At 56.1% G+C, this 25,701-nt stretch overlaps 1 protein-coding gene across 1 annotated transcript in view; it reads right to left on the bottom strand.

Moving 5' to 3' along the window:
• SDK2 (sidekick cell adhesion molecule 2) overlaps positions 1-25,473 on the bottom strand; it is a 250,550-nt gene extending 225,077 nt beyond the window's left edge. Inside the window, exon 1 of the mRNA XM_004749035.3 lies at positions 24,532-25,473. Coding sequence (XP_004749092.1) covers positions 24,532-24,595 — 64 coding nt within the window. The 5' untranslated portion in view covers positions 24,596-25,473. The remainder of the gene's footprint in view (positions 1-24,531) is intronic.
• Between the last annotated feature and the right edge of the window lie 228 nt (positions 25,474-25,701).

The raw sequence follows: 25,701 nt of genomic DNA, 5'->3' as shown, positions 1-25,701 counted from the left end.
ATGCGGCCCCTTCCCTCCTGGGCCGGGCAGCCTCCCGGGACCCTGGCACCCAGCTCCCTCAGGCCGGCTCAGCGGGGTGCGCGCCCACACCAGCTCTGGAAGGAGAATCAGCCGGAAAGATGCTGGCCAGCATGACTTCATTTCACTGACCAGCCGCCTCCTGGGGCCTTGGCCTGTAATTTTCAGCCCTGAGCACGCACTCAGCCTGGTTTGGTTCCCCAGGCTGAGTTACCACGTGGCAGGAGATCCTTTTTCTGAGAGTAAAGGAGTCTCAGTCGTGGGTGTCTGGTGCTGGGAAAAATTAACCTTCCAAGACGGTATAAAAGAAGGAAGAGAAGACACTAACTAGCCTAGAAGGACAGCTCCCTTGGGCAGAAAAACAGGAGTCACAAGGATACGCAGCCCCTTTTCTTCCTCAACCCAGTTCTTTAAAAAGGTGCTCAGCCAGGGCCACGGGCAAGGCAGTGTCCTTCCAGGTCTCCGAGGGGACAGGATGGGATGCCCCGGGAAGGGCTCAGATTCCAACGCTCAGGACAGCGGCGGGGGGGGGGGGGGAGCTTTTCAAGTGGGGACAGCTGAGAAAGGAGGGGGCGGGCAGGGCAGGCAGAGTGGAGAGAAAGGGGGTTTGCACAGTGACGGAAGGCGGCACGGATGCCTGGAGCCTGAGCAGCCTCGCGGGCGGGGGTGGGCAAGACAGCTGGCCTTGCGCCCAGAGGCGGCGGCCCCGGAGGGCTGCAGAGGGCACGGAGAGGGCTCAGGAGGGAAGCTCAAGGACCACGAGCGACCTGGTTGCCTTACTGATACTCGCCCTGGGAGCTGCTGGAGGGGCTTTTCTCTGGGGAGTTTCCAGGGGCCCAGGATCATTTGAACTCAGTCTTGCTCTAAGGCAAGTGGTTGAAACCCTGGGGTCCCTTCGGGCTCCTGGCTCTGGTTTCAAAGTCCAGGCCAAACGGGGAGGAAGGTCCCAGGTAATGCCACCTGGAGACCTTGTCCACCCAGCTGCAGAGGCCCCCCCCCATCCAGCTAGGCTGGTCTCCAGGGGACCCTGGAGCTTGGGGCGGGGGGGCTGTCTCTGCTATTTGCGCTGTCCTTCCGAACAATTTACCGTCCCTGGCAACGGAACTCCTCCTCCTGGTGGATTAACCAGCTCTTCTGAAATCATAAATAATTAGTGAGCCCATCCTCTATGCCACTTAACAGTTTGTGTTTTCAAAGCACTTTGTGCCCATTAACTAAAGAATTCTTGATGCGTCTCCAGGAGAAAAGGAGAGGGAGACTGAAAAGACCTCTGGAAGTCATCTCCTCCATCCCCCTGCGTCTGCGCAGGACGGTAGGAAAGAAAGAAAGAAAAGCTAACGAACAACCCTGTTTGGAGAAACCACCAAGACCAAAATGGCCGGGACAAAACAGAACAAGTCCTAACCGGGGCAGGCTGCTCTCTGGTGAGTCTATCCGCTAGACGGAGCCCGGCACGCCAAGAAGCCACAGAGCCCCGTGGAATGCGGTGGGTCAGGGAACAAAGCTTCCTAAGGGACAGAGCGGTGGTTAGTTTAATCCAAGGCAAACCGGGGAGTCCTTGGTCCAATAAGCAGGTTTCCTCACCTGCAGTAGCGAAAATGGTAATTTGCAAGGGAGACCTATTCATTAGTCTGCAAATGACGCAGTTCAGATACCTAGGTATGCCCCCTCTTAATTAGCCCCCTACCTCTGCCTGGCCACATTTAAAGGTTTGTTTCTGGCTGGGGCCAGAAATGGATATTCATGCCAGCTTCCCTCTCCCTGTGGAAAAGACAGAGGTCGATGTGTCTGTTGGTTCAATTACGGTTGCCAAAATAAGATCCTCCTGGGGGGCAGCAGTAGGCCAACCCGGGGGCGCGGCAGAGCTAGCAGGAATCATGGAAGCATCGCTCCTTTGCCCTTGCTAGAGTCACAGACACTTAATGGGACAGCGAGGGGCTCCTGAAATCCACTGTGCACAGCACAGAGCTGAGGAAGGAAAGGAACAGGAGGAGGCTTCACCGCTGTCCTCTGAACACACACGGCACTTCGCCCTAAAACCTACAACCCACTTCATGCCCAGGAACGGGGCAGCAGGTGTGTGAGTGTGTTAGGAAAGCAGCCTTCCCCTCTTGCCTCTACACTCATGTTCCAGGGGACACGGGCCAAGCAAAAAATCTCCTGGGCAGGTACCCTGCATTCTTCATCACTTCTGCCATTGTCACTAAAAGCCGAGGAAAGCAATGGTAAGGAAAAGGGACAGGTGAGAGTAGATCCTGCTTCTGGCATCAGCCAAGCAGACTGTGGCCAGAGCATCCATTCCACAGCTGACAATGACAATGTCTGGAATGCGTCCATAAAACCCAGCTACCTGAAGGCCTTGGAGAGTGAATCAGAGTGGGCAGATTCTGGAGAGGACGTGAGGCACGGAAGCAGCGCACGGCTCACTGAGTTTCCTGGGTTTTTTATGGCTTTTAACTTGAGGGCAGGCTGAAGTCGGCACCTCACAGAGAGCTCAAGCCCCCCACAGAATAAAGCTATAGTCATCAAAACAGTAAGGACAGATGCGGAGACCGACGGAACTCGAGTGGTAAGAATTAAATCTGTACGTCTACGGCCCAGTGACAAGACTGCCAAGAACACTCAATGGGGAAAAACGTCTCTTCGACAAATGGTGTCAAGGCAACTAGATATTCACAAGCAAAAGAATGAAGTTGAACTCCTACACCACACCGTATACCAAAACTGACATAAAATTTAAATATAAGAGCCTAAAATATAAGACCTAAATATAAGAGCCAAACCATAAACTCTTAGAAAAAGCACAGAGTTAAATCTTCATAATCTCGGATTTCGCAGTAGATTCTTAGATGTGATACCGGAAGGAAAAATAGGTTGAACTTCATCAAAATCAAAACTGTTTGTGCATCAAAAGGCAATCTAATAGAATGGGAGAAAATATCTGCAAATCATTTATCTGACAAGGGTCCAGTATGCAGAATATTTAAAGAACACTTATAACTCCACAATAGGATTTAAAAATGTACAGGAAGGTTGCCTCGGGAGCTCAGTCAATTATGCGTCTGACTCTCGTTTTTGGCTCAGGTCATGGTCTCAGGGTTGTGAGATCGAGCCCCATGCAGGGGGTACTCAGTGAGAAGCCTGCTTAAGATTCTCTTTCTCTCCCTCTGCCCCTCCCACCACTCATGTATGTTCTCTCTCCCTAAAAATCAATAAAATATTTAAAAAAAATGCACACAGAACTTGAACAGAAATTTCTCTGGAAAAGATACACAAATGACCAACAAGCATGAAAAAGGATGGTCAACATTGCTACTCGTCCGCGAAATGCAAGTTAAAACTACAGTGAGGTACCACTTCGTTAAGAGAGCTGTAATTAAATTAACTAAACAAACGAAACAAATAATCAAACAGAATATAATTGTCAGTAAGGATGTGAAGAAATTGGACCCCCTGTACCTTGTGGTGAGAATGGAAAATGGAAAACAGTTTATCAGTTTCTTAAAAAGCTAAACGTAGAGGGGTGCCTGGGTGGTTCAGTGAGTTAAAGCCTTTCCCTTGGCTCAGGTCATGATCCCAGGGTCGTGGGATGGAGCCCTGCATCAGGCTCTCTGCTCCACGGGGAGCCTGCTTCCCCCTTTCTCTCTGCCTGCCTCTTTGCCTACTTGTGATCTCTGTCTGTCAAATATATAAAATCTTAAAAAAAAAAGTGAAACGTAGAATTACGGTAGGACCTGGCAATTCTACTCCACTGAAAGAACTGAGAACAGATATGCAAACAAACACATGTACACACAGGCGCATAGCAGCACTGTTCACAAGCGCTAAAAGGTGAAAACAGCCCACATGTCCATTAACGAGTGGATAAACAGATGTGTATACATACAGTAGAACATTATTCTGACATAGAAAGGAACGGAATACAAGTACATACTACAATATGAATGAACCTAGAAAAACATTATGCCCAGTGAAAGAAGCCACACACAAAAGATCCATAGCATTATGACTCCATTTATATGAAAAGCCCAGAATAGGGAGACCTCTAGATACAGATTGCTGATGGTTGCCAGGGGCTGGAGGGAAGAGCATCTGGGAAGAACTACTCAGTGGGTACGGGCTTTCTTTTTGTGATGATGACAATCTTTTGAAACTCAGAGGTGGGAGTCGCACTACACAATGAAGGTACCAGAAATGCCCCTAAATTATTCTCTTTAAAATGGTTAATTTTATATCACGTGAACTCTAACAGAAAACTCAGAGTCTTTCTGGTCTGAAGAATAGACACTAAGGGCAGCCACAGCCAGTGGAAAGTGAGGGGTGAATCCTGGAAAGGAGAGAGCCGAAGGAAGAACCCCAAATTCCATATAGAGGCTCTGCTCGAATCTCTGACCCATTAACCATGCACGCCCAGGGCAGAATGCAAGTAAACCAGCTGAGGACAGAAGAACTGAATGGTTATTTGAGCTACTGCCCTGGTTGGGGTGTTGAGGAGAAGACGGAGTCAGTTTGCTGTTTCATTCCCAACAAAGCAAAAATAAAATCAATACTCTTTGAAGAAATATAACAGAATCCAGGTACTCCATAACTTAAAAATCACAATGCCCAGGATACATTCCAAAATTACCGTACAAAGAGCCAGGAAAATATGACCTATGCTCAAGATAATCAATAGAGACTGGACCCTGAAATGACTGGATGTTGCAATTAGCCAGCATTGGTTGTAAAGTAGCTACTAGAACAAATCTCACTGAGACCCACAACAATACGCTCTTAGCGGGTAAGAAGACTGTAAATCTTTAGAGAGCTAGAAAATAATACAGTATTTTTTAGAATATATAAATTCATACAGAAAATCTTGAAACCAAAAAATAAAACATATGATGGGCGCCTGGGTGGTTCAGCTGGTTACGTGATTCCCTCTGGCTCAGGTCATGATCCCAGGGTCTTGGGGTCAAGCCCCACAATGGGCTCCCTGCTCAGTAGGGAGTCTGCCTCTCCCTCTCCATCTGCCCTTCCTCCCTGCTAGTGCTTTCTCTCTCAAATAAATAAAATCTTAAAAAAAAAAAAGATTTTATTTATTTGACACAGAGAGAAAGAGATCAAGCAGAGAGGCAGGCAGAGGGAGAGGGGGAAGCAGGCTCCCTGCTGAGCAGAGAGCCCGATGTGGGGTTTGATCCCAGGACCCTGGGATCATGACCTGAGCCGAAGACAGAGGCTTATTAACCCACTGAGCCACCCAGGTGCCTCTCAAATAAATAAAATCTTTATATATATATATATATACACACACACACGTACGTACGTACATATATGTGAAAATTTTAAATGGATGGGCTTGCAAGTGGAATGGAGACAACAGAAGACAAAGGGCTTGAAAACAGACCTAGAAAAATTATTCAATCTGAAGAACAGAAAGAGAAAATAATGGAAAAAAGTGAACAGAGCCTCAAGGTGGGGCAAAGTCAACACATCTCGCATAGGTGTTACTCACGTCCCCGAAGGAGAGAAAAGGGAAAATGGGGCTGAATGAAAATAGTTGAAGAAAGAGTGGCGGACGTTTCCCCAGTTTTGGTGAAAGACATAAATGTACTGGGGGGTCAGCGAACCCCAAGCGGGATGAATACAAAGCAAATGAAACCATGCTTAGACACAGCATCGTCAAACTTCTAAAAATCAGAGCTAAAGATAAAGGGGACATAGGATTTCATGTCCCCTTCTCAGCGATGCCTGTTTGCGTGTCCCAGAAACAGAACAAGGAGAGGGGCTCAGCACAGCCCTGCAGGATCGAGCCACCTGGCCTCTGCAGTCAGCCTCCCGCTGCCCTCATCCTATAGTGTGCCGGCGATGCTGTGCTCCAAATTTCCGAACTTCAGAAAGCTTTTCCCAGTTTCATTTCTGCTCAGCCACGGCCAGTGAACGCTTTTCTCTCTGCTGAACAGAGAGGTCAAGTAGAGGAGGGGAAAAAAAGCCTTTCATCACGGGGATACCTAGAAGTCAGCAATGCCCTGGGAAGGGGCCCCAGGACCCTCCCTCATGCCCCCACTGTCTCCATGTGCATATTGAGGCTGACTCCCCCAGCCAGATGCAGGGGTCTCTGCTCCTTCCGTGGTTCCCTCTTGACGTGCAGCTCGACCCTTTGGATTATAGAAACTGGGGCTGTGTCTATGGCTAGGACAGGTCCTCTTAGCTCAGGGAGGAAAGTAATAGTTCTCGCTCTTTCTCCTCTCCTTCCCTGGAGTGGAGGGAGGCAGACAGCCCTGTGACAGGTGCCGAGGCTGAAATCCTGCCATTACACCTGCTGGTGGGGGAGGTGACTTGTAAAGGACCCCTGGACAAAGCAGGGAGAGGTGATCCTTTCTTCCTGTGCCTCACTCTCTCTTCCCATGGGACAAGGGTCCCAGAAGGACCAGCTTCTTCATGGGGTCTCTTAGATCTAGAATGGCCCAAGAGCACAGGCACCCCTCTGGCAGGGAGGGTGCTGGCTCTGGCCTTCAGTGTTTGCGACCCTGAACTCTGAAGTCCTAAACTTGAAATTCAAGGGCCTTGATCACGGATGTGCTTCTCCCCTGTCATTCCCGGGAGAGGGAGCAGGGACCCGACCCTCCACCTCCCCTACCCTGCTGTGCTCGCCCAATGTTCCCACCTCTAGGCCTTTGCCCTGGCAGTGCCCTGGGCCTAGAACTCTCCTTCCCAGCCTGCCGCTCCACTTCCCAATTAGCAGGCATCTTTACGCTCCCAGTTCAAACGCTCCATCTTCCGCTAAATCCTTCCTGCCTCCCTCAGGGGGAAGGCCTCTCTTCCCCACTTGATTATTGCTTCCTATTTCATTTTGATTTACTTAACACGTGCTGGCAACTATATACCAGCAGCTCTTCCAAGAGCCTGACAAAAAATCATCTGTGTAATCTTCCCAATAACGTCGAGAAGCAAGTACTGGCAGCCCCTATCAACAGAGAGGGAAACTGAGGCTCAGAGAGGCTAGGTGGCTCGCTTATAGCCAAGGAGGCCTACCTCTTGTCTGCAACCTGAGTTCTCCACGGTTGTCTCTCGGCTAAACCGCCGGAGGCCCCACTAATTCACTGAGTGCAGGAACAGGGAACCCCAGCCCACTGTGCTTGTCCAGGACCAGGCAGGAAGGAGGGAGGAGGCCCCGCCGCCCCCCTGGAGAGCCAGCGAGCTGCAGTGGGAGGAGGGATGGAGGAAGTAAGAGCACAGCCTCCCCCAGTTCAGTTCCCTCCCTGCTCTGGCTTTGCAAGGTCAACTCCACGGCACCCCACCTCCTCCCAGACTCTGACGTTCTCAGCTCCCACTCGCCCGTGGGCCAGGCGCTCTGTGCTCTTCCATGAAGTTCCACGAATCCATGAGACGTGGGGAGAGCCCTCAAGTAAGTGATGAGCTCCCCAAGGGGAGCTTGTTCTGGAGAGCTCTCAGTTTCCTTTATTTAAGGGGGTGAGTCCATGTTCTCCTTCCCATACAGACGGACCATTAACAAAGTAGGGCCTCTGGGCTGCTCCTCCAGAAGGAGGGCTGGGTGGGGAGCCCAGGCCCCAGATCCTTCCCCGGCCCGTCTGCCACTGGGGGGCTGGGAGGGCATGAGCCCTGAGTGTGGACAACGGAGACTGGCTACAGGCAATGCGATGCCTCCGCACAGGTGTCACGCAAGCGATGCGACCCACAGCCTGTGTTTGGGGAGGGCCTGTGTCCTCTGAAGTCGACCACTGGCAGCAAACGTGCGCCAGTGCGTCCCAATCGTCAATGCGCGGACACGTTCCCAGGGGATCCTGATTCATCAGCTCTGGGGCAGGGCCTGAGATTCTGCATTCCTAACCAACTCCAAGTGGTAGAAGGTCCCCTCGAAGCCGGGGTGCATCCCAAAGCCCAGAATGAACGTGGCTTTACCTTGGGGGGAAGGCACGATCCCAACAGCGGTAGTGGCACTAATGTTAATGGTTAACAGTCACCGGTGTTTACTGAGCACCTACTGCGTGCCGGGTGACCCGGGCTCCCGCCAACCGAGAATGGAGCAGACATCCAGTGTCGCAGAGGGACCTTCCTGATCTCCCTCAAACAGTTGACAGCAAAGGAGAAATGTGGACCCGGGGGACTGACATCTTCTGGGCGATGCCTATGGCTGTCCCCATTTTACAGATGGGGAACTGAGGCTGGGAGGGCTTTTGAAGGGCAGCGAGGCCAGGATTCTGGCCAACGTGTGCTCCGGCTTTGAAAACTGTGGCCTTTTGTACACGGCTTCTCTGGGATCAGGAGGCAGAAGAAGCAAGAACAGTGCGTACCAGGCAGGACCAGACAAGCAGGCCTCCGACACCGCGGAGGGGCTGAGTTCCAGAGCCCTGCCCTCGGTTCTCCTGCCTGCCCTGCCTGCCCGCGATGATGGAGACAATCTCCCAGAGAGAGCCGGCCGACTTCACAGAGGAGCTTCTGTGCCTGCTCACCATTCCGCCTCGCCCTGTCTTACCCCCGGGGCCCGAGACAAGGGAACCCTGGCTTCTTTGGCCTAAGGAGAGGGAGTGAGGGCCCAGGGAAGACAGCAGGAGGGAAACAGGATCCCAGGTGGCCGGACTGTGCTGTTACGGACCAGGAAACTGAGGCCCGGTGAAGGAGGGGAATCCTTCAAGGGTCTGGCCAATGGGCAGGGCCAGCCTCCTGGGTGAGTGACCCATGCTTAGAGGGTCATACCTCCACCACCACCCTGCCCCTAGCCCCTGATGAGACGCTCTGCTGTCACCATCTTGGAATTTTTAGCGTGTTAACAAGTGACCCCCATTTTCATTTTGCACCGGGCCCCACAAATTACGTCACCCGTCCCACCAGTGGGCTAGAGACTGTGCCCGGGCTGCGCTCTGTTTCCGAGCTGCTCTCTGGTGTGGTAATGGGGCAGCGTGACAGAGCTGAGTGTGGCAGGGCAGGCCAGAGCCCAAGGGCCTAGGGCACGCACAGAAGTTTCCGGAGAGGCAGGACTTGTGAGGGCCAAGAGAGTAACAGCCCAGAATGGTGCCTGAGGGGGGCCGAGCATAGCTTCCGTGTCGCCTCTGTCTGCGGTGACAGACGAACGGGTTGGCCGCGGCTGGGGACGGGAGGAGACAGGCCAGCTGTCCTTAGGGCCTTGGCCTCTCCAAGGAAACCACCGCCAACAGTGCCCAAAGCCTGAGGGCTGGGCGGATGCGGGGAGCTCGTCTGTGCCAGCCTGTCCCGGGGTCTCCGTGTAATTAGACGCAAACCCTCAGCTCAGCTTTCAGGGTCAGCCAACGAAGAGAAGAGCCAAGCAGGGTTGATTCAGAAGCTCTGGCCTGGCCCGGAAGTCCCGGCTCAGAGGGGGAGGCCTAGTGAGGAACCAAGGCCAGACATTCACGCCTCCAGGGCCACTGTCCCCCAGGAGACAGGTGCTGGCTTCAGGCAGCACCGAGGAAGGAATGCGGAGGCTGGAACAAGACAGGCAGGGAGGTTTCCTTGGGCCCAGCACATTCCAGGAAGACAGGGATGGGGGCCGGCAAAGGGTTGGGGGACGCCAGGGGAACACCCAGGGGTCTGAGCCTGGGCCCCAGGGGCTGCTCTGTGATGGTCCCGGGACTGGGGACAGAAGGGCAGCATTCAGGGTGGCCCCTGAACCCCTTAGCCTTTCTCTGTCTTGCCCTCCCTGAGCCCAACTGAAGAGAGTCAGCGCTGGCCAGAGGCCGGGGACTTCCAGGGAACGTCCGTGGCACCGGACACAGTCTGTATCCCCTCCCCCAGCCTGTTCTGTGGCCAACGGGATGGTCGAAGTCAAACTCGTGGGGGTTAAACTAATGTGTTCACGAACACAGTTCCCTCGGCACAGAGCCTGGCGAGGGCTGAGCGCTCTGAAAACGGCGCGATGGGCCATTCTCTGGGCTCCGAGTGCATTTTTACATCTCTGGGGTCAGGACGCATCTTATTACAGATTAAATGGCAGTATTTTTTTCCATCGTAATAGCACATAAAATAATGATGTGTCTCGTAATTGATGTCTGCGGGTCAATCAAACACGGGACAACGGTGACGAGGAGTGCACCCACGGGACGGACAGCATCTCTTCCAGCCACACCTCCCTCCCCGCGAGTGGTGATCTGGGGTGCTCTTGAGTGCCTTGTTCCATGGGGCAAACCCCTGGGGTGCCCAGGGAGGCTGCTGTGGGTGGGGGGTGGGTGGTGAACACAGTCATGGGCAGAGCTGTGACAGGCGGGCACAGTCTTTGGCGCCTGGGCCAGGAGCGCAGTGGTGGCCCGGGTGGAGGAGACAGGGATCGTGTGGGGCCCCCCGTGACTCCCACAGTAATCCCGCAGCCGCCCGGCTCTGTGTGAGGTCTGCTCCCACGTACTATCTCAGGAGAGCCTCCCAACAGCCCCGTGAGTGTGAGGGAGTTTTGTTTGTATTAAGGCCACACTTAACAGAAGAGGGAAACTAGGCTCAGGAAAGTTACATAATTTAGCCAAATTTATTTAGCCTAGAAATGAGGGGGCCTGAGCTAGGCCAAACTAGGGGCCCGCCGTGGAAAAGAGGCCAGGCTGTTCTGTTCACCCGCAGTTAGAGGAAAAGTAGGAGAAAGAGAGAAGGCTCTCGGGCAGGACCTCAGCCTCCTAGCATGGTGCGGCGGTTGAGAACGAAGGCTCTGAGTCTAGGCCTGTTCCCGAGTCCACTGCTTATAAGCTATGCAACTCCAGGCAAGCTGCTGGAACTCTCTGGGCGTGTTTCCTAATCCACACGAAGGGGTATGTCTACCTCCTCACAGGGCTGTTGAGAGGACCAGATAATCCACGTAAAGCATTTAGAAGGACATCTGGCTCCAGAAAAAGGGTTGGTCTCTGGGAGCTCTTATTACACAAAAGCTAATTGTCCAGAGTTAGCTGCCCCCCCCCACCCCCAGTCCCCACTGCACTGATGACCCCCAGTGTCTGGGGCTAGAAGCTGGGGGAGCAGGGAGCAGCCCAGGTTGAGCGTCTTGGGGCTGGGCCTAGGAGCTTGGTGAGCCAGTGACAGGAGGGCCCTACAAGGAAAGGAGAGGGAGGGGTACAGTAGCGGCCCTCTGTGTTGCCTCCCTGAGGCCCGGCCCTGCAAAGGGCTATTCAAACATCCACACTGGGGAGGCAAGGGGAGCATGTGGCCCCTCTTCCAAATCCATAGCCCAGGGGCCGACTTTTGGCCCACCACTCTGCTCAAGTGAAAACCACCAATTCCAGCAGGATGGAGCCTGTGAAGGGGACTGAAATCCCGAGCTCCCAAGTTCTATGGTTTGGGACACCTCACTTGGCTCTCTTAGCCCCATATCCCCTTCCACAGAAAATGAGGAGCCCTTTATAATCTGACCATAGTGGTTCACAGAGTTCCCTTATGGTTGGAGCTCACCAACCCAGAGCTGAGGGGTGTATGGAGGGAAGACCACACACGCCAAGTGCATGAACTCATTCCCGATGTGGACGGACAGGAGAATCACCGTGCTTCTGTCCGCTATTCCCCTGCTGGACCTTGCACAGCTTCTAAGAGATGGATGATGCCAAAGAGTGCGTGTACCCCTAAGTAGAAGCACCCTCGGGACTAGAGCCACATGTGAGGAGGTCACTAGAGAATGTGGCTGAGCACAGTCTGACCTCGGGGGTCAGCCACCACTAAGGTGTGCACCTGCTGCCTGGGAGCTGGCTTAGCAACAGAAAAGGATGAAAATGGAGGTTCCAGTCAGTGCACCAGGTCAAGAAGAACCCCGCCCCCCCCAAAAAAGAAAGAGATCCAGGTTGGAAAAAGAATTACACTGTCTGCATTCAGAGAAAACCCAGTCATCTATGCAGAAAATCCAATGGCGTCTACAAAAAATGTCGCTAGAACTAATCCTTTAGTCGGACCAAGTCACAGAGTGTAAGATCAACACGGCCGAATCAACTGCCTTTCCCCAGCCTGCAAACAAACAACGGCGAGCTGAAATAAAAAAGAGCATTTATAATTGCATCGAAAACAGGAAATACTTAAGGATAAATCTGACAAACAATGTACAGAACCTGTACTCTGAAATCCACAAAACACTGCTGAGAGACAGCAAAGAGCTACAGAACAGAGTGAAAAATCCCATGCTCACAGGCCAGAGGACCCGACAAGGTCAAGGGAGCCAACGCTCTTCACGTTGTCTGTTTCATCAATGCGATCTCGATCAGAAATCCCAGCAGGCTTTTTGAGGGAAAAAAATCTGATTCTAAAATGCATAAACTGGGGCACCTGGGTGGCTCAGTGGGTTAAAGCCTCTGCCTTCGGCTCAGGTCATGATCCCGGGGTTCGGGGATCGAGCCCCGCATCGGGCTCTCTGCTCAGCAGGGAGCCTGCTTCCTTTCCTCTCTCTCTGCCTCTCTGCCTCCCTGTGATTTCTGTCAAAATAAATAAAATCTTTTAAAAAATGCATAAACGGATTCTAAAGACAGATAAGCTGGTTCAAAAATTCACAGGGATCTAGAATAACCAAAACGGTTCTGAACGGACACTACCAGGTTTTGAGACTTCTCCTAAAGCAACAGGAAACACGATAGTGTGCTAGCGGTATAGAGATAAACAGAGAAACAAACCACAATATGGTGCCCAGAGATAGATCTGCAGGTCGACAGGCCACTGATTTTCAACAAAGGTGCAGAGATAACTCGGTGCTGAATGGGAAGTTCTCAAAAAATGACACTCGAACAATTAGATACACATTTAGTTGGGGGAAAGATCTCCACCGGCCTCAGAAAGATTGCCAACAGCACAAGGAAACTTTGGGTAATGACACATCTGTCCATTACCTTGATTTTGGTGGTGATTTTACAAATCATACATGTGTCAAAAAGATCCAGTTATGTATTTTTTATGCATGTGCGGTTTCTGATGTCAAAACACAAAGCTCACGGGGTCCCCCAAGGAAGATGGGGGCTCCTCCCACCCTGCAAGACCTAGGCTTCAAGGTCACCTCCTCTGGGGCAACAGTCTCAGGTCGCCCCACTGGGCCCCTGACCTAGATGCACCTGCTCTTAGCACTTTCCACACTGCCCGATGTTAGCGGCCACAGGCTTGATGCCTGCCTTGACCGTGAACAGTATGAGAGCAGGGACCTGCCCTGGCCTTTGATGGATCCCAGGCACTGTGCGCGGCACACAGTAGGTCCTTAGAAAATGCTTGACGAACAATCTGAGGGTCAAGGCTTCTGTTACCCATAGACACACAGCTACGTTGGAGCGTCCAGCGAAAGCTGCTTCAGCCACTGGTAACTTCACGGCCCGCCCTTCCTCTCCCAGGAAGGAAGCCCCTGGGCTGGCCTTCTGTTGCTGTCTTCAGGAGAAAGGAAGGAGCGCAATGCAGGAGGCTGACCGCTGACCACAGTGCAGAGCAGAAGCCCACCATCACAGCACCCCGACTTCTCCTCCAGCCTCTAGGCTAGACCTCCTCAAAGCATGGCCCCTGGGCTCCCGGCGCTACCCCAGACCCACCCCATCAGAAGCTCCGGGGGCGTGTGGGTGTAGCCCCGGAATCTGCATTCTGGCAAGCTCTCCCAGAGGACTGAACGCAGGCTCCAGGGTGAGCCCCACAGCTCTGGACCACACTTTCACCTCCATCGCAAGGCAGACTACTCCGAGTCCCAAGAAGGTGCTCCTCGGGCCCCAGTTGCAAGGGCACCCCTCATGCATTTGGCCTTCCCTCAACCCTCAGGTGCCCCAAGGCCCGGTCCTAAGCTGGGCCACCGCCTTCCCCTATCTGTCCGCATCTCAGAGGCAGTCTTTGCTTCAGCTCTGACACTGAGCCTGAGCCCGGCTTCACAGGAGCTGGGGCTCCCCGAGCTCTTCCCCAGCGGAGTAGCTGGAGTTGGGGGCCTGCTCCCTGCCCCCTGAGGCTGGACATTCCAAGTTCCTGGACAGACAAGAAGTCCTGACATTCCAGGCGAGGCGTGCTGACAATGGACCCTGTGTTTCTCCCCACGCCTTCCTGCGGGCGCCCTCCACCCGGGCTCCACGGGAGGCTGAGCCATCAAAAGCACAGAGGTCCCCCCGGCTGGCCCTGCTTGCCTCTGCCCCAGGCCCAGGCTGAGGCCTGGGGTCCCTATCACACCCACCTCACTCCCTGGGGCCGAGCAATGGTCCTTTGGCCTGGAAGTTTCCAGCACCTTCTAGGTTCCTCATCTGCCAAAGCCTGCGGAGAAAGGGGTTAAATGCCAACACTTCTCTTCTTCCCACTCATGCCCAGGCTTCTGTTTTCCTGGGGCGAGGGACAGCAAGCGGCAGACAGAGCTCTCCAGCCACCCGGAGCCGCAGCCCGAAGCCTCTCCCCTCGTCTCGCCCTGGCTGGTTTCTGTTCATTAGTGCAATCACGTCAACACTGACAGCAGCGTATTTATTACGGCCCCGACGACAACCATTTCTCACCCAGTGATGCACAGCTCTGTAATGAGGTTGGGGCAGAGCTAATGAGGAACTCCCCTCGGCCCTCCTTGGCAGCTCCAGGCCTCACGACGACCTGCCCCCCAACCCGCCCCCTGCCTCCATTTGCTCCGCGGGGGCCAGGGAGAAGGGGCTCCGAGTGGGAAGGTCAAGGGCCACTGGGCTGAGCCAGCCCGAGCCGTGTGAAGCCAAAAGCGTACGGCCCGTGGGGAAGAGACTTCGAGGTGGAGCAAGAAGGCCTGAGTGTCGGGCGCGGTCTCTGAGCGGCAGCGTTTCCCCGGTACTCTGTGTCGAGTGCCTGAGCCAGGGCCGCGGGGCATGTGAACGGTGATGGGGCCGGCAGGGCTGCCCAATGGGGCCTGGGACGGCACGGATGCCTTCAGCTTCCAGAAGCCCAGGAGCCTCGAGAGAGATTTCAAGGGAGTGACCAAAACGGATGGGGAACATTTAGCCGGTGCCCAGCCCCTACAATGCTGCCGATGGGCTGGGTGGTTGGCGATGAGAAGGGGGACAGTCCAGGGAGAGGCCAGGGGACAGGCCTCCAGAAAACTCCAACCACTCAGGCAACAGGGTCGCCGAGGGAGGGGCCGACCGCTTTATATTCCCGCCCACACCCTGGAAGGCATGGCCACGGAGCTCTCCCGGCCAGTGGTTATGGGGGCCCAGGTTCAATTATGTTTTGGGCATAACTGATTTAGGAAGTACATATGTCTAAAATGTTCTAGAAAAGTTTAAACACAAATGGTTGAAATATGGAAAGTACCTCGGGATCTAACAGATGATGTGACCCACGAGAACATCTCCTTCCGATTTTTCAAAACCAAGTTTTGACCTAGATCCCCGGGGGTCCAGGAAGCCATGGGGCAGATATACCATCTCTCCCAGCAGCATCAATGGGCTTTAAAATACCCTTTGTGTGTTAAAATAGAATTCAGACAGACTATGCAGTGGGATGCAAATTTTCATATATTTAAAACAGAATATAAAGGGGGAAAAGGGCACAAGCAGCGTCAGGCTCACGGCCAGCTCCCCCGGGGCCCGTGTCCATGCTCCTCCACTAGCAAAGTCCCTCACTCCACAGCTGGGAAACCCTGTGTTTATGGGCCCGAGTTTCCTGAGTGAGGACACGGAGGCTCAAAGGGACCCAGTGGGAATCCGTCTCGGCTTCCGAGTCCCGCACAGCCTCACCCCCATCACCTTCCCCCTGACGCTAGGATCACCTCCCGTGCCCTTCTTCGAAGGGTTAAGTTCATTAATTGGGAACCATAATTTATGTCTAATGCCTCTACCCTTGCTGATGAAGGTTATTATCTAAATTCAAGGAGTTTATAATTAAAGAAATCAGTCACACACACATGAAAAGAGAATTCAGAACCAACAAGGCCAAAGTAGCAAATGAGACCTCGGGACCGGCGGCATCCTGGGAGCCCAGAGGCATCTGGGAGGACGTGTTTTGGCGTCAAGACTTCGGGGAAGAGCGAGAGGTGCACAGCAGGGGAGAGAGGGGCAGGGTGCTGAGGGGTTCGGGGTGGTGAGGGCAGCTGAACACAATGAGGGAGGGTGTTGGGGACGGGAGATTGGGACCGCGTATGGGGCCAGACTATGGCGGCGGGGGGGTGGGGGCTCGGCACTGACACCACAGCAGTGACAAAGCCACGGGGGCAAGGGCCTATCTGGAAGGGCTGGCCTGACCAGTCTCAGCATTTAGACCCTACCACTAAGACCCTGTTGGGGAGAAAACGGGGTAGCCAGGAGGGGTCTGCTTCTCTCACAGAGAGGAGAGGCTGCTGCAGGCTGCGCCCTGTGCCTTCTACCCCTTGTGTCCCCTAAAGCTGGGGCCCGGCTTGTGGTCCCATCAAGTAATACAGTGAGCCAGTCCTGACCAGATCCAAGGCAGCAGCCCAGGAAGAAGCTGACCTGACCCGTACTCACTGCCATTTTCTGACATTATCGAGTGACCCTGGAAAAGTGAATGTTTCCGAACTTGAGTCCGAACAACATTAATAACGTGAATGCTTTCTGACCAAACCCCTCCGAAGATGGAGATGAAGACGCAACTCGGTTGTCCGGTAAAGCTACACACAGAAATTTGAGGTTTTATGAAAAGATCCAATAAGAACATTCACCCTAAGGTCTGAACAGCTAAGAAGAGCTTCATATGTGGGCTCTCCGTGGTGTACTTGCATTTTAAGTTGGAGCCAGGAAACGTCTTAACCGAATAAACCAAAACCCCAAGAGCATCCGTTCAGATGCCACCAGCAGGTCTGTGAGAGTTAAAGATGGCAGAGGCCTCTGGGGTCAGGGCACGTGACAAATCGCAGACCCAAAGCAGATTCTGCATCCCCAAAGCCAAGACGGTGAGAATAATGACAATGACAAGCATTTCCTCAGCATTCACTATACACTGAATGCTGAGCGCTCAGCAGATCTTATGAAACCCCATCACGACCCCATGAGGTAAGGCCTCCTGGTCTCTCCACTCTGCAGATGAAGCAAACAAGGCACAGACAGGCTATGGAACTAACTCATCCAACGTCACCGGACTGTAAATGACCAGCAGGATTTACACCCAGGGAGTCACCCACGTTTCAGGCTCCTCGGGGCTGTCCGGCTAGGGCCCTCTGATGACCCATTCTGGATTGGCTCTCGTGGCCCAAAGTGGGCAGTCTGTAGTGGAACAACTGTAGCAGATCCAGGACTGACTTCCATGCTCGGGGTGGCAACTCCAACGTCCAGGGGTCCGGCCAGATCTCTGACCATTGCTCAGATTCTGGGCCACACAAGTACCTCCCCCACCGGCATCTTTACAGGACCAGGTGTCCTGAGAGCTGGGCTGGGTCGGGGGGCTGGTTCCAGGGTCCTGGGTCCCAGCTCCAACAGGCCCTTGAATATCACTCGTGCCTGCCCCAGAAGCTGAATTCCCTCAATGGGCCACACGATGGCAAGTAATATTTCCTCCCCTTAGGATTATCATATCATCAAAATTTCATCACTGCTCTGGGTCACTAATAGCTTCCTGCATGGCATCAAACTTTAATTGCCTCTTCCCCACCCCATTCAAGTTTAAAAGACTCTTCTGTGGCTTCATCACTGGCATCTCTTCTTGAATGCCCCAAGTGACCTTAAGGAGACTCACCAAACATCTCAAGGTTCCCCCGGAGAGGGGCCGGGGGGGGGCGGCAGGGGAAGGAAGAGAAGCCCAGAGAAAGACCGGGTTCCCATCCTGACTGCTCGTATTCTGTCAACTTGAGGCTCAGTGAGGACACGGCCGCGGGGATCAGGAGGAGGAAGAGGAGGAGGAGTTCTGAGGGTTATTTTCAAGCTCTACCATGCCCCTGGGCCGGCCTGGTCTTTGGACAGCCCAACAGAATGGGCGTCTCATCAGCAAATGGTCACTTCTTTCAAGGAAGGTATCAGGGAAGGGAGCCACGGAGGCGAGGGCGGAGCGAGTGGAAGATGACAGGCACTGGGGGTCACAGAGCTGTATGTTCTAATCCTGACTTCCTAGCTCTGTGAGCCTCAGTTTACCCGCATGTTGGAGTGGACGGAGGGCAGAAGCAGGGAACAGTTACACTGCACCTGACACCGTCTGACACACAGAATTGCACACCAAATGCGAGGATGCCTCCTCTCTGGTGACCCTAGGATGTGGAGAGAAGACCAGATCGTTCAAAACTGAGGAAGAAACAAGAAGTGGAAAAAGAAGATGCGGGTGGATGACAAAGATCCCCAGGGCTTGGCGGCTGGGGTGGGGCATCTGGAAACTCCATGCAACCGGAGATCCTATCTTGAGACCCTTTGGAGGGGTCAACACAGAGGCACAGTTAGTCACACTGGCTTGCTGAGTGCCTGGGACAAGCCAGGCTCTGGGCTTATCCCCTGCATCGCCTGCCTGGCTCCTCCCCCCGGCAGGACGGATGAGGAATTGGGGAATTCCTGGGAATGTTAGTGACTGAACCCAAAGTGGCCCAGGGCAGCACAAAGTGACAGAGCTTGCCCCTGGGCCACCCCAATTTCAAGGCACTGATCGAGACACTGGATGCCACTCAGCAGCTCAAGGAAAAAACCTGGAAAGCAGGGAAGAGCGAGCCTAGAGCCGCGGCTCACTTGGGGATGCTTTAGGCACGGCCCTGTCTGGAGGAAAGTAACTGTGTGTGAAACGCACTTCTGGAGTGACCGCGGATCATCTCCGTGGTTAGGAAGACATGCTGGACATCACCAATGCCCCCCCACCAGACACCGGTCCCTTTTTCCAGCACACAGAAGCCTGCACTTGCCAGGCCCCTTGCCATGGGGCGGGGCCGTGTGACCAGTTCTGGCCAGTGGGCTGCAAGGGGAAGTGACGGAGGCCACGGCTTCTGATACCGGTGGAAGTCTTCCTCCCTCTCTTGTGTGTCTCAAGTGAGGCCTCCACACGCGGGTGGCCTTGCTCCCCAAACCCCTACCTGTCCTCCTGATCTCAGAAAGGTTCAGTGCAGCTACTAGGGAATCAGTCACGACCCAAGGGTCACGTTAGCCCAAAGCAGGTGCCAGAAGCAGCTTCGCCTGTAGGGGCCCGAGGCAGGGGAGTGAAGGTGAGCCTGGGCAGGTGAGCTCCGGGCTCAAGGACAAGGCGACCCACCCTAAGCAAGTCTGGGCTGTAGTTGCTGTGGGACAGGGCTCCCGTCCTCGGGGTGCTTGACTCAGCACAAGGTGGGCTCCATGACACGGGGCTTATGGGACATACAGGGGAGCCCAATGGAGTGGGTAACTGGTCCGAGAAGAAGCTGGAGGGGCAGGGAGAGGCCGAAAGACAAAGGGCTTGATCCCTTCACTACGTGTTCATTCACGAATTCTTCATTCCCTCTTTCCCATTCCTTGAGCTCCTTCTCCATATTAGGCGCTGCCCTAGCAACGGGGGGTACAGCAGTGAATAAAATAAAGGCCGTGCCCCCATGAGAGGGAGCAACGGTAGACAGATAAACAAGTCAATACGTGCGTCCGGTGAGGCTGAGTGCCGCGGAGAAGGTAAAGCGGGGAGGAGTTCACGCTCGGAGACACCATGTTTTCACGGGCTTAGGGACAGATTAGGGACAGGAGGGGAAAGTCCTCCAGGAAGCAAGGACAGGGCCTTGCAGATACTGGGGAGGACCCGGCGTGGCCGCAGGGATGGCAGGACCTTCCGGAGCCAGGCGGGAGGCCAGAGAGCGACCGGGCAGTTCTGGGAACAGGGAAGTGGTCAGCGCAGTGGGCAGAGCGGGTGAGATGTTGGAGAGCAGGGCGCTGGGAGGCGGGGGTCAGGACATCCTCGCAGCCTTGTGGCCGGCGCATCGTCAGCACTTAGCAGTTACCGAGAACAGTCGAAAGCGATTAGGATGATCTCATTTAACATCCAAAAACTAAACCACCCTACACAGTAGAGAGAGTGATTTTTAACCACCTCCACATTCCACAGACGAGAAGAGTCTCGGCGCCAGGTCACTCAGTGGTGGAAGCAGGGCCTGGGAACTCCCCACCAGGTCCCTGTGCATACCTGCTGGCCTGCCGGAAAGGGGGCCTCCCCGTAGGGCTCAGAGCGGGGCTTTCTGGACCAGACACCTGGCTGGGGAGTCTGACGAGACCAGCTGTGCAGGCCCTCCTCGTCCTCTCCCCCCACCCCAGGACCCTGAACAGCCCCAGATGGCCCCTTGCTGGACACTGGCCCTGCCTTCTGCCCAGTGTATGGACAGCAGAGGGGGGCGGCCACGAGGAGGAACCTGGATGCCTCAGCAACCGGCTTGTTTTCTTTTCCATTACAGGCAGTGGGGCTGCTGCCGACAGTCGCTCCTGGCCCATTTGTTGCTATTGGCATCCCTAGGCCCCGAATTATGATGACTAATTCCCACCGTTTTAGGCAGCATGAGGGCCCTCTGTGACAGTGTGCTCCAAGGGGAGCCGGGGCGGAAATCCCCCAGGCAGCCCCGTAACACCCAACATCAACTCCAGCTCAGGCTCCCAACTCCCCGAGGGGCAGGGAGTCCAGAGGGACTGGGGAGGAGGTGTCCCAGCCAGTCAGAGGACTTCCTCAACCACAGCCAAATCCCAGGATAATCGGCCACAGGGACACGAAAAACCACGTTCTTTTGTAAGGTAGTGAGTCCTCCATCACCAGGGGTATACAAGCAGACACTAGACGGCCACTTGTCCCAGGTTCATGGGCAGAGGACAACACCAGCTGGCTTCTTGTGTTTATTTCAAGTCCGATGCATGGATTCATTCAAGTCCTCAGGACAAAGAACAAGTTCCTCCCCTTACTGTTTAACTTACAGCCCAACTGCGTCCTGTGGTACAAAGTCAAATGCATACCAATATGCAGTTTAACACATCATTTTAAAGTCGGCCGTTCAGGCACTGTTTAAACAGAGAACTGCTGTAAAGGATTTGGCCTCTTTCCCAGCCGCCCTTCCCTGATGAAACAAGGTTCCTGGCCCCTACTTTGGCCTTCCAGTAGAGGACATAAGGGAGAGCGGTCGATAACCATTTGCCGAACAAATGCATGAGAGGGAGGGTTTCTGAGGCAGGTGTCCGGCTGCCAGCGTGATTCGGCCTCTGGGGAGGGGTCCTGAGCTTTCTCTTCCCACGCAGGGGCCGTATCCTGCAGCCAGGAGAAACACCAAACTATGTCACCCATCTGGCCACAGCCGGAACGTTCCAGGCCCCCCAGCTGAAGCTAAGGGGCGCACGGGGTGAGGAAGAGAGGGGTGCAGGGCAGAGAGCCCCAGAAGGGAGCAGCGACGCCCCCAGCCCCCTCTGGCGTGGGGCTTTGACGCGTACCAGCTGTGCCCCAGGCAAGAACGACACTGGGCCTTGTGGTAATTAGCAAGAGGCCCTGATCAATAAGTTATTTTTTGCTGTCAGTAATTAATAATTACAGCTTAGCCACACCATGTAATTAAACTTTCATCCCGCTCCCTCGCGTGCTGTTTGGCTTTTATTGTGATTAGCTCCCAGCACTAAACTTTCTCCCTTTGGAGCCTTCAGGAGCCTCCGAGGCTGGGCTTTTCCACACTGCCTGTTCCACTCCACTCACACTCCCTTCTGTCCCTCCCCACCCGCAGGCACCGTTCTCTCGAAAGAACCTTCTGGACCAGATGGCTGGGCTGCTACTGCCCTCCTTCCAGCCCCTGGGCCTCCTCGGGATGTCCACCAGCAATTAATTTTTGTGGCACCCGAAGAGTCTTTTGAGAAGTAGGCCAAAATGCAGCCATCCAGGCTCACCCAGACGTTTCCAGGCGGAGCACCTGGGAGGGAACCCCGACACCACGAGAGGGCCACGGAAGACAGAGTGACACAGCCTCGGAAGAAGGAGGAGGTAAAAGAAGCATCCTGGGTGAGGAAAAGGCATGCAAGTCCTTTCTGGTGGGTGGCCAGAGCTGGTCCTCATGGTCCTTCGGCTTATAGTGTAAGAACAATCATCATCATCATGGTAAAAACAATTACACTTTATGAAGCACCTTCTAAGTGCCAGGCACTTGCTATGTCTCCGCCAAAGACCCGGCAATCCCCTTTCCTACAGCATTGCTGCGCTTAGCTCCGGAAGTGCGTGTGAATTTCCAGGGATGTGGTTAAACGGTGGCTTGCCTTATAGCAGGTGGCGTTGCCTGGGTCCAGCAGCTGAAAACACTGGCCAAAGTCTAGCCCAAATCCAGCAGCAGCCAAGGTGAGGTCTGTTGTGGGCAGGAAGGCCACCTCGTCCCTCACCCTATGTCATGACTGGAGAATGTGGCTCACAGGCTCAGAAGAGACAAAGAGTGCCAGTGGCTTCAACTATCCCAGAGGACCAAGGGTAAGGCTGCCAACTCAGACGCCAAGGAGAAACCCCATCCTCTAACCCCAAAGCAGACAGGAAAGGACCCCCGAACCTCTGTGGCCTGTCCCTGCCCCCTCCCCCCACACCTCCCACCCCCGTGCAATCAGCACTGCCCTCGAGTCCGGGTGAGACCAAGTTCCCACAATCCCCTGCACGGTCTTCCACCAGGAGACAAACCCAGGGTACCCACGGCCGCTGGAAAACACTCTCTCGGAGCCAGAGAACACAAACGGAGCAGCAGGGGATGGGGGCAGCCTCATTCAGAAAGGCAGCAAACAAGAGAAGCAGAGAGGGACGAACTCAATCAGAGACCTTCATCGATGATGACAGGGTGAGCCCCTCCAGCAGGAAGCAGAGACAGGAGGTGGCCGGACCTTAAATTCCACTGGACTGCTCAGTCTTGGCCTCAAGTGGATGGGACAGTATTGGCTGGGACATGATAGAGGCTTGATGACCCAGGAAGGACCTTCCCGTACCCCCGGGACTCTTTATGGGCCTGGGCCTGCACAGGCAAGAACTAGTGAGCCACCTGCCCCGGGGAAACAATGCCCCTGCCAGAGTCCGTAGAGTAATTAAGCCAGATGCTTCCAGACAGGCCGACATCCCCAGAGCCTTCCCTGTGCCCAGGCTTCCAGCTAGTAGCCCCCGGGGCATCTCTGAGCAAATCTGTGAGATGCCGCAGGGAAGGCTACACCCCCATCCTATTCTGTGGCCTCGAGGTCCTCTCAGGACCCTTAGAAGAAGGGCCAGGCCCCTAGCAAACCCACTGCAGCTGTCGATAGTCCCGGTTCCAAGAGAGACAAGGGCCCAGAACTCACCTGGTCCCTGACTCTGTCCCCAGATCAGCCAGCAGCCTTGGGTAAGTCATTTAATGCCTCTGGACCTCAGTTTACCTATCTGTTAAATGGTTTCTAGAGTAGGCCAACCTCTAAGGTCCACGTCTGCTGGAAGATTTTATGATGATCATAAAACTAATAACTTTTATTACCTTACATTTACAGGGTCCCTTTCAAAATTTCTAAGTGCTTTAACGGTAAATTACGTTGTAAAATCCTCCCCTCAACCCCGTGAGTGAGTGCTGATATTCTCATCTCTTTGATCTTGGCTCTCTGGACTGCCTGACGCTGGACGCAGTGGGGTCCCTTCACCCCCGCCGCGGATCGGAGACCCCTGAGCTGGGGTGGGGCGGGTTCGAGACAGAGCCTCCACATTCCCGCGCCCCCGGTGGGTCCAGGCATGCTCCTGAGCCTGGAAGGGGGAGGCCAAGCCCCTCCAGTCCTGAAGCCTGGTCCAGGTTTCGTCTCCCTCCGCCCCCAGCAGGCGCCGCTCGGACACCGCTGGCACCACTGTCTGGATCTGCGAACCCCAAAGGCAAGGAAGCGCCGGTGCAGCCGCCCTCCCCCGCTGGGACCTGCCGGAGGACTGGGGTGGGGGGGATGTCTGGGCATCCGCCCTCTGGAGGGGCGCAGCGCAGCTCACGCCTCCCCTTCCCTCCTAATGCTCCCTCCACCCCCCCCCCCCCCCCCCCAAAGCAGCCCTTCTCCACCGCGAGGCTGCTCCAGGCAGCTACAGGTCAGAGACAGGAGCGGCCGGTGGAGGGGAGGCAAAGGCAGGATGCTGCGCGTATCTGGGGGCGGGAGGGGAGACGCCTCAAACCCTCCCCGCGCACCACCCTGCGCTGGGTCCGCGGTTGCACGCGCGACACGGGATCGAGGCCCCTCTCCCCCGAGCACCCCCAGCCCCGGCGGCGGCCAGGCGGCCAGGCCCTGCAACTGCCCTCCCGGGGCGACCAGCCCGGCTCCCGGCGCCCGACTGGGGCTCCTGCCGCCGTCCTCCCGCCCCACTCCCTCGGCCCCGGGCGGCCCGCGCCTGCCCGGCAGGGCCTGGCTCTTCCCGCGGACCCCAGGCGGGGACTGGGAGCCCGGGCTGAGGAGCTCGGGGAGGCGGGCGCTGAGCCCGGCACCGAACGGCGCGCCCTCCCACGCCGGCCCGAGGGCACCCACGGCGGGAGGGGGTCGCCACCCCTCACCTCACCCCGGACCACGCCGCCCTCCACGGACCCCCGCCTTCCCTCTTCAGGAAGCCACAAGTCTCAGAAAGACGGCCCCACCCCCCGAAAGAGAGCCCCCAAACTGAAAGGGGGTGTCTTAAAACTCCCTGGAGAGAGCTCTGCCCAGGCTAAGCCCCGTGTCCAGGAGGGCACCGTGTGGCCAGAGTGCCCCCGCCGCAGCCCCCTCCCCAGCCCCCCATGGGGGTGGCCGTCCGTACCTTGGGCTCCGGTCGCACGGATCTGGTGCAGGGCCAGCAGCGTCCATATCAGCAGCCCCCACATGGTAACCAGCTTTGGGGGGTGGTGCTTCGCACTGTTTTATAATCCGGGGGGTGGTCCTGGAACCCCGCGGCTTCGTCCCGGGAGACTGTCCACGCGGCTCGGGCCGGAGCCCGTATATGCCCGGGAGGGGCGACGCCAGCGACCCCAACCCTTCCTTCTCGTCAGCGGTCCAAGTCCGATCCCGGAAGGCGAGGGGCGAGCGAAGAGAAAGAGGAAAAGCCCGCTCTCGGATTCGGGGCTCTTCCCTCCCGGAGCACCCCAACTCCGACTTCTCCGAGGCGGGGCGGCCTCCACGAACCGGCCGGGTCGCGGGCCGCGCTCCGGAATAAACCGGCAACTTCAGGAAACTTCCTCCCGTGGCCACGTTGCCCGCCCCCCGCCCCCTCCCCGCCCCCTGGTTGGGTTCCGCGCGGACGCAGTCACCGCCGATCCCGGCGTCGGGGGCCCGGGGCCGGGTGGGAAGCGAGCGCGGCGGCCGACGCGGACGCGGGGCTTCTTTCAGGGGCGCGGGCTTCGGGGGGCGCGGCTAGCATAGCGGTCCGAATCTCCTCGGAGCTGAAGTTTTCTTCTCTCTAACTTTGCAGGCGGCATCTGGCGGGGCCGAGCCGCCCCTCTCGGCTCCACCGCCCCGGCGCCCGATCCGGGAACGCTAGGTCCCTCCCGGCGGCGCCGGGCCCGGGCGCGCCCTCGGCTCCGCGCCCAGCGGGCTAGCAAACTTTGCGGGTCCCGCGGCCCGGCGCGCACCCCCGCGCGCCCATGTCCGTGCCGGTTGCGGGGCGGCGGGGACGGCTGCTGGGCTGGGCGGCCCGGGCTGTCGCCGGCGCCCGGGCACGGAGCCTCCTGCCGGCCGACGATGGAGCCCGGCGGCGCTGCCCTCCGCCGCGCCCCGGCCGGAGCTCTTCGGCGAGATGCGCGGAGAGCCCGGCGGGCAGCCCCGGCTCCGGGTGCGCGGCGCCTCCTCGGACGCCCGGCGCTCGCCGGCCGCCCGGACCCGAGGAGCAGCGGCCGCCGCACGAGCCCCGCCGCCTGGGCCGCGCCGCCGCCGCCGCCCGCCTCCGCAGCCGCCGCTGCCGCCGCTCGCCGAGCCCGCCGCCCTCCGCTTCCCG

The sequence above is a fragment of the Mustela putorius genome, unplaced genomic scaffold, assembly GCF_011764305.1.
Source record: "Mustela putorius furo isolate JIRA1106 unplaced genomic scaffold, ASM1176430v1.1 tig00000873_pilon_pilon_pilon, whole genome shotgun sequence".
Taxonomy (NCBI): domain Eukaryota; kingdom Metazoa; phylum Chordata; class Mammalia; order Carnivora; family Mustelidae; genus Mustela; species Mustela putorius.
Note: the sequence above shows the minus strand (reverse complement) of the source record. Positions and strands in the feature narration are given on the sequence as shown.